The 18668-nt window shown below is 33.0% G+C and overlaps 1 protein-coding gene across 1 annotated transcript in view; it reads left to right on the top strand.

Annotated features, from left to right (window-relative positions):
* LOC127728505 (mediator of RNA polymerase II transcription subunit 1-like) overlaps positions 1-18668 on the top strand; it is a 99244-nt gene that overhangs the window by 16512 nt on the left and 64064 nt on the right. Inside the window, exons 2-3 of the mRNA XM_052235889.1 lie at positions 8070-8188; positions 17289-17367. Coding sequence (XP_052091849.1) covers positions 8070-8188; positions 17289-17367 — 198 coding nt within the window. The remainder of the gene's footprint in view (positions 1-8069; positions 8189-17288; positions 17368-18668) is intronic.

Below are 18668 nucleotides of genomic sequence, written 5' to 3'. Positions count from 1 at the left end.
AGTTTTCTCGGAAACTGCAAATAAGAGATTCTTGAAATCTGATATGAGGCTTCATATTAACATGCTATATCCTGTGATGCAATATCTCATTTCTCACTTATCAACTTCCTGTTTAAAAGAATAACTTACATATTCTTACACAAATGACCATTGATGAAATTTTCCACTCATTTTTATCAGGAATTATGAATTAAAACTCCATGAAATTTGATATTAGAATTCATGTGAGCCTGCTATACAATGTGATGTGTTTTCTCATCCATTGTTCTTCAACTTTCTTTTAACCGAAAATTTTACAAGGTATCATTAGTTTAAGTTAGCAGTAGCTCACAATTCTACTTGTTATTGATGTAACTGATTAGGAGGAAAAACATGTCTGTAGTCTATACTGTATTCTGACTGTCCTTAATTTCCAAGAGCCAGTACTAGTTCTAACCTTTTTGACTGAGAATTGGGCAAATAATGTTTTAACTGGAATAATTTTTTGAGTGATGTTCTTTATGTTCAACGCTAGCTTAATGTCGAAAATCATCAACAAGTATTGTGTAAAATAGAGTCATATCTGACTGACAAAAAGAACTTCAACAAATGGAAGCTACATGTATCTGAAAATATCAGTGAATGCAATACAATTTTAAGTTCAGTCTAGGTGGCTGAGTGGTCTAGAGCGCTGGACACAGTGCAGGCGGTGTTGTCTGGATATCTCAATAGCATGAGTTCGAATCCCAGCGAGGGAAGAACAAAAAAATTTGCTTCCACAAATTTGCAGATTTAACATTGTTGTGCTGATATTTAGAGTGATTATGAATATAATATGTGTTTCCTCAGACGATTGGAAGATACAAACCAAATTTAGAGATTGTCTTTGAAGAAGAAGTTCGATTCCTGTATAATTTCTCAAAATTTTGTTATGATATTTGTCTGTTGTATTTGTGTAAATTTTTCAAATCTCCAACACTACAAAAAATGAAATATCTGTAGGTGAATGTTTTTAAATGAGATTTGCCAGATCACATGTGAAAGCAATCACCAATCAAAATTTTAAAGATAAACCCTCACTTTACATATATTATACTGAAGTGAAATATCCCGGATAATCCTGCAATTTGATTGGTTACCTAAACACCGGATATGAGCCCATATCCCCTATGAAGGAAAACATTTAAAAAATGGTAATTTAAAGAAGTGTTGAAATCAGGACACTGCAGTATAATATGATTGTTAATAGGGCTTCACAGTGGATATGGGCTCATATTCCCTGTCAGTGCCCTATCCCCTTCACCTGGTGCCTCAGGAGGTATAAAACATGTACACTTGACAGGGAATATGAGCCCATATCCCCTTTGAAGATCCTGAATAACATATATATTAAACAAAAAGACATCTATAGGTGTACAAACAGTCATCGACAATAGACAGATGTCTTACAATATACATGTATGTCAATCTGTTCATTACCTTACATGTGTGTCTAAAAGACGGGGAATGAATATAAAAGAGTCCATCAAAGATCAACCATCAACATCAAAATCTAATAATTTAAAAAAAAAACAATAACATTAAGATAAGACAAAAGACAACCACTGATGCTGTTCTTGACTTAGGGATATGTAAATGAACATGTTGCTGGGTTAGCGTTAAACTAGTATTTTGAGGTCTCATTCCTCTCCTATTTTGAGATCTCATTCCTCACCAATTTTAATCTCATTCCTCCCCTAATTTAATCTCATTCCTCTCCTATTTAATCTCATTCCTCCCCTATTTTTAGCTCACCGGGCCCGAAGGTCCCCATGTGAGCTTATGCCATCACTTGGCATCCGTCGTCGTCTGTCGTCGTAAACTATTTCAAAAATCTTCATCTCTGAAACTACTGGGCCAAATACCTTCAAACTTTAAGTAAATGTTCCTTAGGGTATCTAGTTTATAAATTGTATCCGAAGTTTTGATCCATCGACAAACATGGCTGCCATGGCTAAAAATAGAACATAGGGGTCAAATGCAGTTTTTATACGACCGCAAAAATTGAAAATTTTTTGGTCGTATATTGGTATGACGTTGGCGTCGTCGTCGTCGTCCGGCGTCGGCGTCGTCGTCCGGCGTCGTCTGGCGTCGTCCGAAGACACATTGGTTTTCGCACTCTAACTTTAGTTTAAGTGAATGGATCTCCATGAAATTTTACCATAAGGTTCAATACCATGAAAGGAAGGTTGGGATTGATTTTGGGGGTTATGGTACCAACAGTTGAGGAATTAGGGGCCAAAAAGGGGCCAACAATAAGCATTTTTGTAACTTCCAGACAATAACTTGTGTGTAAGTGTATGGATCTCTCTGACATTGTACCACAAGGTTCCATATCACAAAGGGAAGGCTGTAATTGATTTTGGGGGTAATTGCCTCAAAATGTTAGGAATTAGGGGCCAAAAAAGGGGCAAAAAACAAGCATTTTTCTAGTTTCATGACAATAACTTGTGTGTAAGTGTTTGGATATTTCTGAAATTGTACTACAAGGTTCCATATCACAAAGGGAAAGCTGGAATTGAGTTTGGGGGTAATTGCCCGAAACGTTTAGGAATTGGGGGCCAAAAAGGGGCCAAAAATAAGCATTTTTCTAGTTTCCAGACAATAACTTGTGTTCAAGTGTATGGATCTCTCTGAAATTGTACTGCAAGGTACCATACCACAAAGGGAAGGCTGAGATTGAGTTTGGGGGTGATGAATCATAAGGGGGTTCAAAAAATTTTGGGGGGGGATTTTTTTTTTTATTTTTATTTTCTATTTTTCCTTTTTTTTTTCTTTTAAAATTTTCCATTTTTAGTTGGTTATTTCTGATTTATATTTAAAAGCAAATAATAATGATATGGTAGGAGATACACACCAAACAGGATGTGTAAATTATTATATAATAAGTATTGTGCTATAGCAAGAAATTTTCAATTGCACAGTATTGCACAATAGCAAGAAATCTTCAATTGCACAGTATTGCGCAATAGCAAGAAATCTTCAATTGCACAGTATTGCGCAATAGCAAGAAATATCCAATAGCACAATATTGCACAATAGCAAGAAATTGTCAATTGTACAGTATTGCGCAATAGCAAGAAATAATCAATTGCACAGTATTGTGCAAAAGAAGATACTTCGTATAAATTGCTTATTTCTTGATCAATTTCAATGGGGTTTTATTCTTGAATTCTTGGGGTTCTTTAATATGCTGAATCTAACCGTGTATTAAGTTTTTGGATTTTGGGCCCCGTTTTTAAATTGGTCCACATTGAGGTCCAAAGGGTCCAAAATTTAACTTTGTTTGATTTCATCAAAAATTGAATTATTAGGGTTCTTTGATATGCCGAATCTAACCGTGTATTTAGATTCTTAATTTTTGGTTCTGTTTTCAAATTGGTCTACATAAAGGTCCAAAGGGTCCAAAATTAAACTTAGTTTGATTTCAACAAAAATTGAATATATGGGGTTCTTTGATATGCTGAATCTAACCATGTATTTAGATTTTTGATTATGGGCCCAGTTTTCAAGTTGGTCCAAATCGGGGTCCAAAATTAAACTTTGTTTGATTTCAACAAAAATTGAATATATGGGGTTCTTTGATATGCTGAACCTAACCATGTATTTAGATTTTTGATTATGGGCCCAGTTTTCAAGTTGGTCCAAATCGGGGTCCAAAATTAAACTTTGTTTGATTTCAACAAAAATTGAATATATGGGGTTCTTTGATATGCTGAATCTAACCATGTATTTAGATTTTTGATTGTTGGGCCCCGTTATCAACTTTGTCCACATTGAGATCAAAAGGGTCCAAAATTAAACTTTGTTTGATTTCATCAAAAATTGAATATATGGGGTTCTTTGATATGCTGAATCTAACCATGTATTTAGATTTTTGATTATGGGTCCAGTTTTCAAGTTGGTCCAAATCGGGGTCCAAAATTAAACTTTGTTTGATTTCGACAAAAATTGAATATATGGGGTTCTTTGATATGCTGAATCTAACCATGTATTTAGATTTTTGATTATGGGCCCAGTTTTCAAGTTGGTCCAAATCGGGGTCCAAAATTAAAATTTGTTTGATTTCAACAAAAATTGAATATATGGGGTTCTTTGATATGCTGAATCTAACCATGTATTTAGATTTTTGATTTTTGGGCCCTGTTATCATTTTTGTCCACATTGAGATCAAAAGGGTCCAAAATTCAACTTTGTTTGATTTCATCAAAAATTTAATTCTTGGGGTTCTTTGATATGCTGAATCTAACCATGTATTTAGATTTTGGATATTGGACCATAATAGGTGAATGTCCAATCTAAAATTTTTAAGTTCTTAGACCACATTCATTCTGTGTCAGAAACCTATGCTGTGTCAAATATTTAATAACAATCCAAATTCAGAGCTGTATCAAGCTTGAATGTTGTGTCCATACTTGCCCCAACTGTTCAGGGTTCGACCTCTGCGGTCGTATCAAGCTGCGCCCTGCGGAGCATTTTATTGGCTTATATCTCAAAAACCAAATCTTTTAGAGCAAATATGACATGGGGTAAAATTGTTTAATTGGTCAAGATCTATCAGCCCTGAAATTTTCAGATGAATCGAACAACCCATTGTTGGGTTGCTGCCACCGAATTGGTAGTTTTAACAAAATTTTGCAGTTTTTAAAGATTATTTTGAATATTATTATAGATATACATAAACTGTAAGCAGCAATAATGTTCAGCAAAGTAAGATCTACAAAAAAGTTAATATGATCATAATTGTCAATTGACCCCTTAAGGAGTTATTGCCCTTTAAAGACAATTTTACACAATTTGTTCATCAAGTTTGCTAACATTTAAAAATCTTCTCGGAAATACAGGTGAGCGATTCAGGCTCTTGAGAGCCTCTTGTAATCTCATTCTTCCCCTATTTTAATCTCATTCCTCCCCTATTTTAATCTCATTCAGTGGACTAACAAAAGGTGCATGTGATGAAAATAAGTCATGAAAAAGTATATAACTCTATAACTACTTGTAATTATCTATTGCTAACTATACTAGTAGAATGCTTTAGATATCTGAATGTTTAAAAACTTATGAAAACAAGAAGAATATTTCAGATAGTATCAGACTATTATGGCCATTTCCTATCTGAGTATCTCTGATCATATTAGATTGAAAATAGAAATTTTAAGTTATATTGATTTTGTGTAAATTATTAATGAAATGTTTGTTAATGCAGCACTAATAAAATTGCCTTTAAAATATAAAATTTCAACCTTTTCTGTGCATGTAAACACCTGTTTTATAGTTATAACTGAAATATTTTAGAGTAAAAATTCTTCGATTCATCAGTTAAAAAGTGCTATTTGAAACACTGCTAGCCTTTGAAAACAGATCAGTAATAAAACTTGGTTAAAAAGGAATAATCCTAATGTTACAAATAAACCAGTGTTTCAATGATTTTGAATTTATATTAATAGATATGAATTTTTCACATGATTTTTTGAGGGAAAAAAGCGGTTATTAAAATGGTGAAGTACGGAAGTGGGCAGGCAGCTGCCAATAGTTTTCTTGAATAAGTTATGAACCGTTTAACCAGTGCTTTTCAAATTTTAAAATGTTATCTGCTCTTTGGTCGGGTTGTTGTCTCTTTGACATATTCCCCATTTCCATTCTCAAATTTATTTTCAAATTTTAAAATGTTACTCCTGTCAGACGAAATGGAGGTGACATATTACTATAATTTAACATGCTGTAAATTCAGAAATCATTGCGAGATTTTTATTTATGCAAATAATGCGACTGAGTGAGTATCGCGATAATAAGAACTCGCATTCTGATATCTGATACAAACATATGTTTGAAGATTTTCCTGAAATCGCAAAAATTAATCTCGCTTTTTTTTTTCTTTCTTCACAAATCGCTATAATAAATGCACGCAATAATTTCTGAATTTACAGTAATTGTTTTTCCACATACACAATTATCAACTCAAAAAGGGTGAGCAGGATTGTAAACTTAATCACAAACTGCTGCTACACAGGCTAATTGGGAAACTTTGAATAACTCCTTAAGTATTAACACTCAATCATGCTTATCACGATTTTCATTAACTGCATATGCATGTACCTGTAAAAGCTGCATTGTAGGTATATGCCACCCAATCACACATGTGCTTAGCATGATCACAAACACCTGTTTATAGTGAACAAATATTTGAACAATGCTACCTATTGTGTCCTATAACTTTAGTAAATATATTTCTACTGTTCAAGAGTTATGGTTCTTGATAGATTGATGATAGGTTGGAAAATGGCACTTTATGGCTTTTCGGTGCATTAACGTATGAAGTGTTTAAACAAAGTTTTTCAGATTTTCATATGTTGTTACTGATGACAAAGTGGAGGTCAAGTTTGATATTGACGACTTTCACTTTTGCCATGATTTTTGATAGATTGGGAAAAAGGCACAGAATGTGGCAGGTCAAAGCCTGAAAGCCACATACATTAGAATACATTTTTCTTACATCAATTTCATTTGTTCTAGCTATCCTTATAAGTTCAACAATGGTTACCTCAAAGTTACAATTAGGGCTTCAAACTGGAGGACATCTTGTTCAATAGAGAATGTGAAATTATATATACATGTACATGTAGGTCTGTGTATCATTTTTAGCTCACCTGGCCCGAAGGGCCAAGTGAGCTTTTCTCATCACTTGGCGTCCGTTGTCCGTCGGCGTTGTCGTCGCCGTGGTTAGCTTTTTACAAAAATCTTCTCCTCTGAAACCACTGGGACACATTTTAACCAAACTTGGCCACAATCATCATTAGGGTATTTAGTTTAAAAAATGTGTCCGATGACCCCGCCAACCAACCAAGATGGCCACCATGGCTAAAAATAGAACATAGGGGTAAAATGTAGATTTTGGCTTATATCTCTGAAACCAAAGCATTTAGAGTAAATCTGACATAGGGTAAAACTGATAATCAGGTCAAGATCTATCTGCCCTGAAATTTTCAGACAAATCTGACAACCTGATGTTGGGTTGCTGCCCCTGAATTGGTAATTTTAAGGAAATTTTGCAGTTTTTGGTTATTATCTTGAATATTATTATAGATAGAGATAAACTGTAAACAGCAATAATGTTCAGCAAAGTAAGATCTACAAATAAGTTGTCAAGACCAAAATTGTCAGTCAACTACTTTAGGAGTTATTGCCCTTAATAGTCAATTTTTAACAATTTTTCGTAAATTTTTGTAATCTTTTACAAAAATCTTCTTCTCTGAAACTACCTAGACAAATTTAACCATACTTGGCCATAATCATTATTAGGATATCTTGTTTAAAAAATTTGTCCAATGACCCCGCCTTCCAACCATCATGGCCAACTTGGTTAAAAATAGAACATAGTGGTAAAATGCAGTTTTTGGTTTATATCTCTGAAACTAAAGCATTTAGAGCAAATCTGACAGGTGGCAAAAATGTTCATCAGATTTAGATTTATCTGTCCTGATATTTTCAGACGAATTAGACAACCCGTTGTTGGGTTGCTGCCCCTGAGTTAGTAATTTTTCAAAAATTTTGCAGTTTTTTGTTATTATCTTAGATATCACTATAATATCTAATATCTAATACTATTAATTATGATTTTAACCTTATTTTACATGATTTCCAAAGCATCTGAGTAAATACAGGTGAGCGACACAGGCTCTTGAGAGCCTCTAGTTTAAGATACTAGCAATTGAAAAAATGGAATGTTATTGTAGGATAAAAATTAATGTCTTTGGATTTTTCAAATGAATTGTGTGAAAAGGAATGAATGTTAATTAAATGTAATAGAATTAATAAGACTTTGAAAATATTTTTTCAGAAGTGTATTTGAGATGTACCGGTACGTTTGTATGTTCATAAAAAGTATTGAAAATAATATTCATAGCTTTGGCTTGGAAAATTTAAAACTGTCTTGAACAAAGCTTTTATATAAGAATTTCATTTTGTTTTTATTGAATAGTAATTAAATCACTGCAATGACAATGAGATGGTTTATGTTGCTTGTTGCTACTGATTATTCATTTTTATTTCAGTATTGACTCCAGATGACTTTAATGAACTACGCATGTTAATGGAGAAGTTACAGTCGCGTAGTTCCCAGAATCGTAACTGGACAGAAATTATCAAGGCAGTCATAGTTGCAATAACAAATGTAAGTTAGAATTTATCCCCATAATGCATGTACTTCTTTTTATAAAGATGAATAAAGGGAGATGTGGGTTATGCATCAATGAAACAGCAACCCAGCAAAAAAAATCCCTTCTACTTAAGTTATAAATCATGTATGGATGGATTATTCAGTGATTTTATAAGATAAGATAAGAACATTTTATTTTGATTCTGCATTTATAAAACTATACAACTCAAGCTCGAAAGAGCATTTGACCGAATATGATTTTTTATACAACTGCAAACATTTTTTGCGGTCGTATATTGGTCCGAGTACACAGTTATCGTCCTTTGATTTTCGTTGTCCACGAATATAGTCCCTAGTGTGGACAGTGTGTTACTTGCTAATTTTTTTTATACCCCTTCCAAATTTATTTCTCCATGTTTTATGACTCAAATAGCAAGTAGGGGGGTGAAATGACACTGTAAAAAAATTTGGGTCATGAATTTTAAAGTAAAGTAGTGATTTGGTCCAGCTGAAAAATGTTAAAAATTAGCACTTCGGGAGCTGTCAAAAGATTTGAAGACCCCCTTAACATAAAATTGTCCATATTTTGAGTTAGAGCCGATGAAGTTTTCTATAATTTTGATATAATTTGTCCCAAAAGTAGTACAGCACACTGTAAAAATATTATTGAGAAAGCGCAGATGGGATTTTTTTAATTTTCATTTATTGTCTAAAAGAAATGCACTACGAAATAACTGTGTACTCGGACCTAAGAGGTGAAATCAGGAAATATAGAATCTGTACTTTGGCAACTTCCCCGAATGATTTGATGGTGTCAATTTGTCAAATAGCATAAAACTAAAGTATTTAAACTTTTATTTCATAGAATTTCTGCAAAAATGACCAATTTGGGCATTTTATGGTCAAAATAAGCATTTCATAGCTTTTTCAATTTTGATGCATAAGTGGCATTCTGACTTTCTATCCAACAGGTTTTTATGTGTAAATATTTGTGTTTCTATGCTTCAATTCAGTTGTATTACTCATTTGTGAACTCTGAATCTACAGAAAAGAAGATTATCTCATACAATATGTGCAAAATGTGTTGTGTATATGACCCTCGTCTAACGCCCTGTTTGGATCAAGTTAAATGTGAGGAGCTTGGAACATAAAAGTTGAAGTCCATAATAAAGACCTCACTAAATTTGTATAAAAAGCACTTAACAATGTCTTTTGTACCTGTTTCATGTCACATAATATCTTTCTTTTCTTCTTTAGGATAGCAAGTGGTTCAAATATTAGCCTAATGAGACTAAAATTGCATGCATGTTTTTCACTAAAAAGTGAAAAATCTTTGTATCAGACCATACTGTCTGCAAAAAAAGTTGAATGCAACAGTCTTTTTGTGCTCAGATTTATTGTATCATGTCACCTGAGTATAGAAATGATAGAAAAGACACAAATTTTTATTTCCTATAGCTTCAATATGCATTTTTATACGACCGCAAAAATTAAAAATTTTTTAGTCGTATATTGGTATGACGTTGGTGTCGTCGTCGTCCGGCGTCGTCGTCGTCCGGCGTCGTCGTCGTCGGCGTCGTCCGGCGTCGTCCGAAGACACATTGGTTTTCGCACTCTAACTTTAGTTTAAGTGAATGGATCTCCATGAAATTTTACCATAAGGTTCAATACCACGAAAGGAAGGTTGGGATTGATTTTGGGGGTTATGGTACCAACAGTTAAGGAATTAGGGGCCAAAAAGGGGCCAAAAATAAGCATTTTTGTAACTTCCAGACAATAACTTGTGTGTAAGTGTATGGATCTCTCTGACATTGTACCACAAGGTTCCATATCACAAAGGAAAGGCTGTAATTGATTTTGGGGGTAATTGCCTCAAAATTTTAGGAATTAGGGGCCAAAAAAGGGGCAAAAAACAAGCATTTTTCTAGTTTCATGACAATAACTTGTGTGTAAGTGTTTGGATATTTCTGAAATTGTACTACAAGGTTCCATATCACAAAGGGAAAGCTGGAATTGAGTTTGGGGGTAATTGCCCGAAACATTTAGGAATTGGGGGCCAAAAAGGGGCCAAAAATAAGCATTTTTCTAGTTTCCAGACAATAACTTGTGTTCAAGTGTATGGATCTCTCTGAAATTGTACTGCAAGGTACCATACCACAAAGGGAAGGCTGGGATTGAGTTTGGGGGTGATGAATCATAAGGGGGTTCAAAAAATTTGGGGGGGGATTTTTTTTTTTTCTTTTTTTTTCTTTTTTTCCTTTTTTTTTCTTTTAAAATTTTCCATTTTAAGTTGGTTATTTCTGATTAATATTTAAAAGCAAATAATAATGATATGGTAGGAGATACACACCAAACAGGATGTGTAAATTATTATCTAATAAGTATTGTGCAATAGCAAGAAATTTTCAATTGCACAGTATTGCACAATAGCAAGAAATCTTCAATTGCACAGTATTGCGCAATAGCAAGAAATCTTCAATTGCACAGTATTGCGCAATAGCAAGAAATATCCAATAGCACAATATTGCGCAATAGCAAGAAATTGTCAATTGCACAGTATTGCGCAATAGCAAGAAATATTCAATTGCACAGTATTGTGCAAAAGAAGATACTTCGTATAAATTGCTTATTTCTTGATCAATTTCAATGGGGTTTTATTCTTGAATTCTTGGGGTTCTTTAATATGCTGAATCTAACCGTGTATTAAGTTTTTGGATTTTGGGCCCTTTTTAAATTGGTCCACATTGAGGTCCAAAGGGTCCAAAATTTAACTTTGTTTGATTTCATCAAAAATTGAATTATTGGGGTTCTTTGATATGCTGAGTCTAACCGTGTATTTAGATTCTTAATTTTTGGTTCCGTTTTCAAATTGGTCTACATTAAGGTCCAAAGGGTCCAAAATTAAACTTAGTTTGATTTTAACAAAAATTGAATTTTTAGGGTTCTTTGATATGCTGAATCTAAACATGTATTTAGATTTTTGATTATGGGCCCAGTTTTCAAGTTGGTCCAAATCGGGGTCCAAAATTAAACTTTGTTTGATTTCAACAAAAATTGAATATATGGGGTTCTTTGATATGCTGAATCTAACCATGTATTTAGATTTTTGATTTTTGGGCCCTGTTATCAACTTTGTCCACATTGAGGTCAAAAGGGTCCAAAATTTAACATTGTTTGATTTCATCAAAAATTGAATTATTGGGGTTCTTTGATATGCCGAATCTAACCGTGTATTTAGATTCTTAATTTTTGGTTCCGTTTTCAAATTGGTCTACATTAAGGTCCAAAGGGTCCAAAATTAAACTTAGTTTGATTTTAACAAAAATTGAATTTTTAGGGTTCTTTGATATGCTGAATCTAAACATGTATTTAGATTTTTGATTATGGGCCCAGTTTTCAAGTTGGTCCAAATCGGGGTCCAAAATTAAACTTTGTTTGATTTCATCAAAAATTGAATTCTTGGGGTTCTTTGATATGCTGAATCTAACCATGTATTTAGATTTTGGATATTGGACCATAATAGGTGAATGTCCAATTTAAAATTTTTAAGTTCTTAGACCACATTCATTCTGTGTCAGAAACCTATGCTGTGTCAAATATTTAATCACAATCCAAATGCAGAGCTGTATCAAGCTTGAATGTTGTGTCCATACTTGCCCCAACTGTTCAGGGTTCGACCTCTGCGGTCGTATCAAGCTGCGCCCTGCGGAGCATTTTATTAAATGTAAATATGTGCTACGGCCTAAATTGACCCTAAATTATTTTCAGTCTTACTTGGCCTAAGACCCTTTTAAACTAATATGATATGTTATTTGTAAGTTTTCTTTCCATTTAAAGTACATTAAATACATATATAAGGATTATTTATAACCAAAAAGCTTTACAAATTTAAAATTGCTGGAAAATATTACATCTTCATGTAAGGCCCCCCTTCATTGGAAAACCTCCATTTTTAGGCACAGGTGCATATAAATTTGACTTTTTAATGATTATGTTAAGTCTGATAAATCAAATGAGTACTCTATTGCTTTTAATACATTATATATTATATATTAAGGCATTTCAAAAGTATTTTTTTGCAATATTTTAATTTTTTAAGCCCCAAATGTTGATAGTTGAAATTTTTCAATTTTAACGTCTAAATTTAACATGCAAAGTTGAATATAGAATTAGTCATATTGTCTATAATATATATCCTATTGCCATGAAACTTTGTAAACAGTCTTATAATTTATTAAGCTTTGGTCATACCAAGTTTCATTAAGATTGGTCAACTTTTTCTACCCTATTAGGTCCGAGTACACAGTTATCGTCCTTTGATTTTCGTTGTCCACGAATATAGTCCCTAGTGTGGACAGTGTGTTACTTGCTAATTTTTTTTATACCCCTTCCAAATTTATTTCTCCATGTTTTATGACTCAAATAGCAAGTAGGGGGGTGAAATGACACTGTAAAAAAATTTGGGTCATGAATTTTAAAGTAAAGTAGTGATTTGGTCCAGCTGAAAAATGTTAAAAATTAGCACTTCGGGAGCTGTCAAAAGATTTGAAGACCCCCTTAACATAAAATTGTCCATATTTTGAGTTAGAGCCGATGAAGTTTTCTATAATTTTGATATAATTTGTCCCAAAAGTAGTACAGCATACTGTAAAAATATTATTGAGAAAGCGCAGGTGGGATTTTTTTAATTTTCATTTATTGTCTAAAAGAAATGCACTACGAAATAACTGTGTACTCGGACCTATTGGTATGACATTGGCATCGTCATCGTCGTCCAAAGACACATTGGTTTTCGCACAATAACTTAAGTTTAAGTGAATGGATCTCTATGAAATTTTACCATAAGGTTCAATACCACAAAAGGAAGGTTGGGATTGATTTTGGGGGAAATGGTACTAATAGTTAAGGAATTAGGGGCCAAAAAGGGGCCACAAATAAGTATTTTTGTAACTTCCAGACAATAACTTGTGTTTAAGTGTATGGATCTCTCTGACATTGTACCACAAGGTTCCATATCACAAAGGGAATGCTGGGATTGATTTTGGGGGTAATTGCCTCAAAATGTTAGGAATTAGGGGCCAAAAAAGGGGCAAAAAACAAGCATTTTTCTAGTTTCATGACAATAACTTGTGTGTAAGTGTATGAATCTTTCTGAAATTGTACTACAAGGTTCCATATCACAAAGGGAAAGCTGAAATTGAGTTTGGGGTTAATTGCCCAAAACGCTTAGGAACAAGGGGCCAAAAAGGGGCCAAAAATAAGCATTTTTCTAGTTTCCAGACAATAACTTGTGTTCAAGTGTATGGATCTCTCTGAAATTGTACTGCAAGGTACCATACCACTTAGGGAAGGCTGGGATTGAGATCGGGAGTGATGAATCATAAGGGGGTTAAAAAAAATTTAGGGGGGAGGGATTTTTTTTCCCTTTTTTTTCCTTTTTTTTTCTTTAAAATCTTCCATTTTAAGTTGGTTATTTTTGATTTATATATAAAGGCAAATAATATTGATATGGTTTGATTTCATCAAAAATTGAAATATTTGGGTTCTTTGATATGCTGAATCTAACCGAGTTTTTAGATTCTTAATTTTTGGTCCCGTTTTCAAATTGGTCTACATTAAGGTCCAAAGGGTCCAAAATTAAACTTAGTTTGATTTTAACAAAAATTGAATTCTCGGGGTTATTTGATATGCTGAATCTAACCGTGTATGTATTTAGATTTTGGATATTGGACCATAATAGGTAAATTGAAAATTTTTAAGTTCTTAGACCACATTGATTCTGTGTCAGAAACCTATGCTGTGTCAAATATTTAATCACAATCCAAATTCAGAGCTGTATCAAGCTTGAATGTTGTGTCCATACTTGCCCCAACTGTTCAGGGTTCGACCTCTGCGGTTGTATCAAGCTGCGCCCAGCGGAGCATTTCATTGTTATTTTACTTTTTGCATAATAAAAGCTGATAGTGGTTTATTATTAAAATATGAGCCAAAGCCTTACCCAAAAAAACACATTTTACTACAAGATGTCTAATGCAAATATATGTTATTGTTAATGTGGGTAACATATCTTTTTGGGTTTGGCTGTGGCTCATTTCTGATTTTGAGAAAAATTCTTAAAATGGCCATTTTATGTCAAATATATCAGTTTTTTTATGCTTTTGACATCATAGTGACATCACAATTGACATTAAGCACTGACTAGATCATCAAATCAATTTCTAAATAGATTCAACTTAATTTTAAAGCATTGAAGAATTTAACTGTTTTTGTAATTTCATGGGCCAGATAATGTCTCTTATCATACCTCCTGGCGTTTAAATAGATAAATTTCATTAATTCATATATTTTGATTGGTTTTGTGTAAATAAAATCCAAGTGTAAGTGATTGTCTCTAATTATAAGTGTAAAATGTTGATTTCCTGTTGTTTGAGTGAAAATCCCAGAGGAATTGTGAAAGTTAATATCATTCATTGTCTCCATGTCTTGATTGATTAAGACTAATATTTAGATTGATTTATTTGTAAGTGTACATACAGACAGTTATTCAATAGAAAATCATGGAATTTGGTAATAGTTATATGTACATGTATACATATAAAGTATTTAAAGATATAATAATGGCCCTGCATGAAGGATAAGGCAGCCCTATAGTTTTTACTTTGCCTGTATGTCTGTCAACAATTATTATAATTATCTCCAAAAGAATGGATAGGATGCTAATAAAATTTTGCAGAACTTTGTTTTTGCATTATATGTAGATATGCATATTATTTTTTTGTAAAAAGGTGAATATTTTTGTGGGAATAATAACTATATTTTTTTTGTTTAAAAATCACACATTCTGAGAAACAGTTTTTATAAACACAAAAATTCCAAAAATATTGGTAGGATGTCAATGAAATATTGCACAGTTGTTGTGCGTAATACATTGAATGTAGATTGCATATATTTTTGTTTGGTGATAATTTGCCATTTAATATTTTAGATATTGTTAATAAATTACACATTTTATGAAATGGTTTTTGTCTCGCCTTGACGGAGTCAAAAAGTGAGACAAAGGTATGCTGTTTCCCGGCGTCGGCGGTGTCAACTATGTATTAGTTTGTGATTAGTTCAATTAATGGGGAACCACTAGTGGTAGGTCAAGGATATTTGGTATGCAGTTGTATAAGCATTGGCATATCTCATTTCCATGGAGAATATTTGGCTCCGCCCCCTTAGTCATGGTCTATAGACTTTGAAAATTTTGCTAAGTTAACATGTATTAGTTTGTGATTAGGTCAGTTCAAGGGGAACCATTAGTGGTAGGCCAATGTTAATTGGTGTTCAGTTGTATAAGCATTAGCACATCTCATTTCCATGGAGAATATTTGGACCCGCCACGTCAGTCATGGTCTATTTACTTTAAAACTATTGCTTAGTTTACATGTATTAGTTTGTGATTAGATCAGTTTAAGATGAACTGCTAATGTTAAGTCAATGATATTTGGTATGCAAATTTATTGGCATTTGCAAGTATCGTTTCCATGGAGATTATATAGCCTCACCCCTGATCATGGTTCATTGACTTTGAAACTTTTACATAGTTTACAAGTTAATGTTTGTGTTTATGTTTGTTTAAAGGAAACGACTTATAATAAGTCAATGATATTTGGTATGCAGTTGTATTAGCATTGGCACATCTCATTCCATGGAGATTGTTTAGCCATGTACCTTCAGTCATGGTTCATCGACTTTGAATATTTGCATAACTTACATGTTAAAGTATTGCTATTTTAATTTCAACATTTGCATTATCAAAATTACAAAAAGGCGAGACATATCTCTGTGATAACAGTTTATTGGTTTTTTTGAAAACAAAAGTATAGCTTAGGATACTAATTAAATATTGCACAGTTGTGCATATTTTATTGATGTTCAATATTTTTTTTATTTTGAGAAAATTTGCAAATCAGCTTTGGGAAAACTTGGCTTTTGTTTTAATATATCATAAAACTTGAGAAACATTCTATTTATGCTGAGAACTGATATAATGATATAATATTCTACTATAAATTGATTCCTGGTGTCAAAAAAATTATTTAAAAAAATTTTTTTGTTGTTGTTTAAAAGATACCAGATTTTGAAAAACATATCTTTATGCTAGGATTTAAATAAAAATTGATATATAGGTAAATTATACTTTTCCAAACTGTTAACTATGTCAAAATTAATGCATTGACCACCATTTTTGAATGGCTGCTACAAATGTATAATACATAAAGAAGTCAGTCAGCTTGGATTTTATTGAAACTTGACAATCACATACATGTAGAACATATCCTGAATTGTTTCCTGCTGTCAAAATTTATGAAAATTTTAACCTTTTCAAATGTATTGGTTTGTTTGTATCAGAATTTATTATTTTCTTTATGTGCCTCACTCAAAAATATGCATGGGTACTAATGACTGAATCTTTTGCCAACATGGTTGTGTTGGAGATGAAAAGGAAAACATTTCCAAAGGGCAGGTGGAAATAATATCCTAATAACAACCATGACTCTTTCTTCAAAGTCAACTTTCGCCGCGATATAGCCTTTCTGTGCTAATGTGCTAATGTGGCGTAAAGCAAACAACAATCAATCAATCAATCAAAGTCAACTTGAACAGCCGTTGGTTTGAAAATCAAATTTAGATCTTCACTAATTGAAAGAGGCTGAGATAAACAATGATTGCAGATGATAAGAGTTCAGCTCAACAGCTGACTTTCCAGGCAAAGGATGAACACAAGAGGAGTATAGTTTCCATTTTTAATTCCATGAGTCGTATAAATCTGTTTGGAGAATTTATGGCAACATTTGAATGTTCCATCCATGAAATTCTGAAACATACCACAAACACACCTAAATTTGTCATACATGTAAAAATAATAATTCCATTTACAGGTTAATTTTTATAGATAAAATGTGAAAAATGTCCGGTCAATTTCATGTAGGTGTATCAAAGCTTAAAGTGCAAATGTCCATAGTTTTTGGGGGGCAAATGTCCTTTTGTGTTACAGGTAAAAAAATGCAAATGTCCTGTGCCCTTGGGTGTATCACATAGTAATATTACTTGTTTTATCATTAATTTATAGGACAAGCGTTGCCAATCAGATGCATTGGAGAGGTCCAGCATACTGTCATGTGTGGACAAGCTACAAAAGGCAATTAAAGGTAACATATTATGAGAGCAGTTTAGTGAATACTTTTTATATTGGTATCAAGTCGTTGTCAGCGTCGTCCGAAGACATTTGGTTTCCGGACAATAACTTTAGTAAATGTAAATAGAAATCTATGAAATTTAAACACAAGGTTTATAACCACAAAAGGAAGGTTGGGATTGATTTTGGGGGTCATAGTCCTAACAGTTTAGGAATTAGGGGCCAAAAAGGGGCCCAAATAAGCATTTTTATACGCCCGTCAAAATTTTGACGGGACGTATTATGGTATACAAATGTCGTCTGTCCGTCTCTGTCCGGCGTAAACATGTCGCACCGTAACTTGAGAACAACTTATCAAAATTTCATGAAACTTAACATAGTTGTTTCTAATGATGGTCAAACGATCTGTATACTTTTTGGTGAAAATAAGATTAAAACTTTTTGAGTTACAGGACTTAGTAACTAAAACAGGTGTGTGTTTTTTTTCACATGTCGCACCCTATCTCAAAAACGATTTATGATTATTGCTTAAAATTTTACACACTTCTTAGTTATATTAATCTAAAGATCTGTATACTTTTTGGTTTTTATTCAAAATTTTATTTTAGAGATATTGAGTTTTTTGTAAAAAAAAGGGGGGTTTTCGCATGTCGCGCCGTATGTCAGAAACTATTTATGATTATTGCATAAAAATTCACACACAAGACGACGGGCGTATCATGCGCTCATGGCGCAGCTGTTAATTCTAGTTTCCAGACAATAACTTGTGGAACGGTGTATGGATCTCTCTGAAATTATACCACAAAGGGATGGTTAGGATTGGCTTTGTAGGGTTATGGCTCAAACCTATAGGAATTAGGGGCAAAAAAGGGGGAAAAACAAGGGTTTCCTGGTTAATGGACAATTAAAAAAAAGTACAATGTTATGTTTGGATTACCTCCCTTACACTGCTTTTAAATTATGTATAAAGAAATGTTGTATTGTCTTGAGGTGATTAGCTGTCAATTTATTTTTAAAAGTTACTATTTAAAAATGCTGATTAAGGAATATTAATTTTAGCCATGATTATGTACCGTCATTTGGGGTGTATAGTGCGCACCCCCTTTATGGTCCAAGAAACGTGAGAAAAAAGTTTATTGTTCGTATAAGACTCATAGAGGTTTTCGGAAAAGTTACAGCTCCAAAATCGACTAACAAGAAGTCTATCGGTAAACAGGAAGTTTTTTAAATGGACACCAATGTCGGAAAATTCCGTACGGAATACGTAATTAATATGAAGTTGCAAATATTCTGACAAATGAATAAGAATTTCAT

This window comes from Mytilus californianus, unplaced genomic scaffold, assembly GCF_021869535.1.
Source record: "Mytilus californianus isolate M0D057914Y unplaced genomic scaffold, xbMytCali1.0.p SCAF_2, whole genome shotgun sequence".
NCBI lineage: Eukaryota > Metazoa > Mollusca > Bivalvia > Mytilida > Mytilidae > Mytilus > Mytilus californianus.
This window is presented reverse-complemented; position numbering and strand designations above follow the sequence as displayed.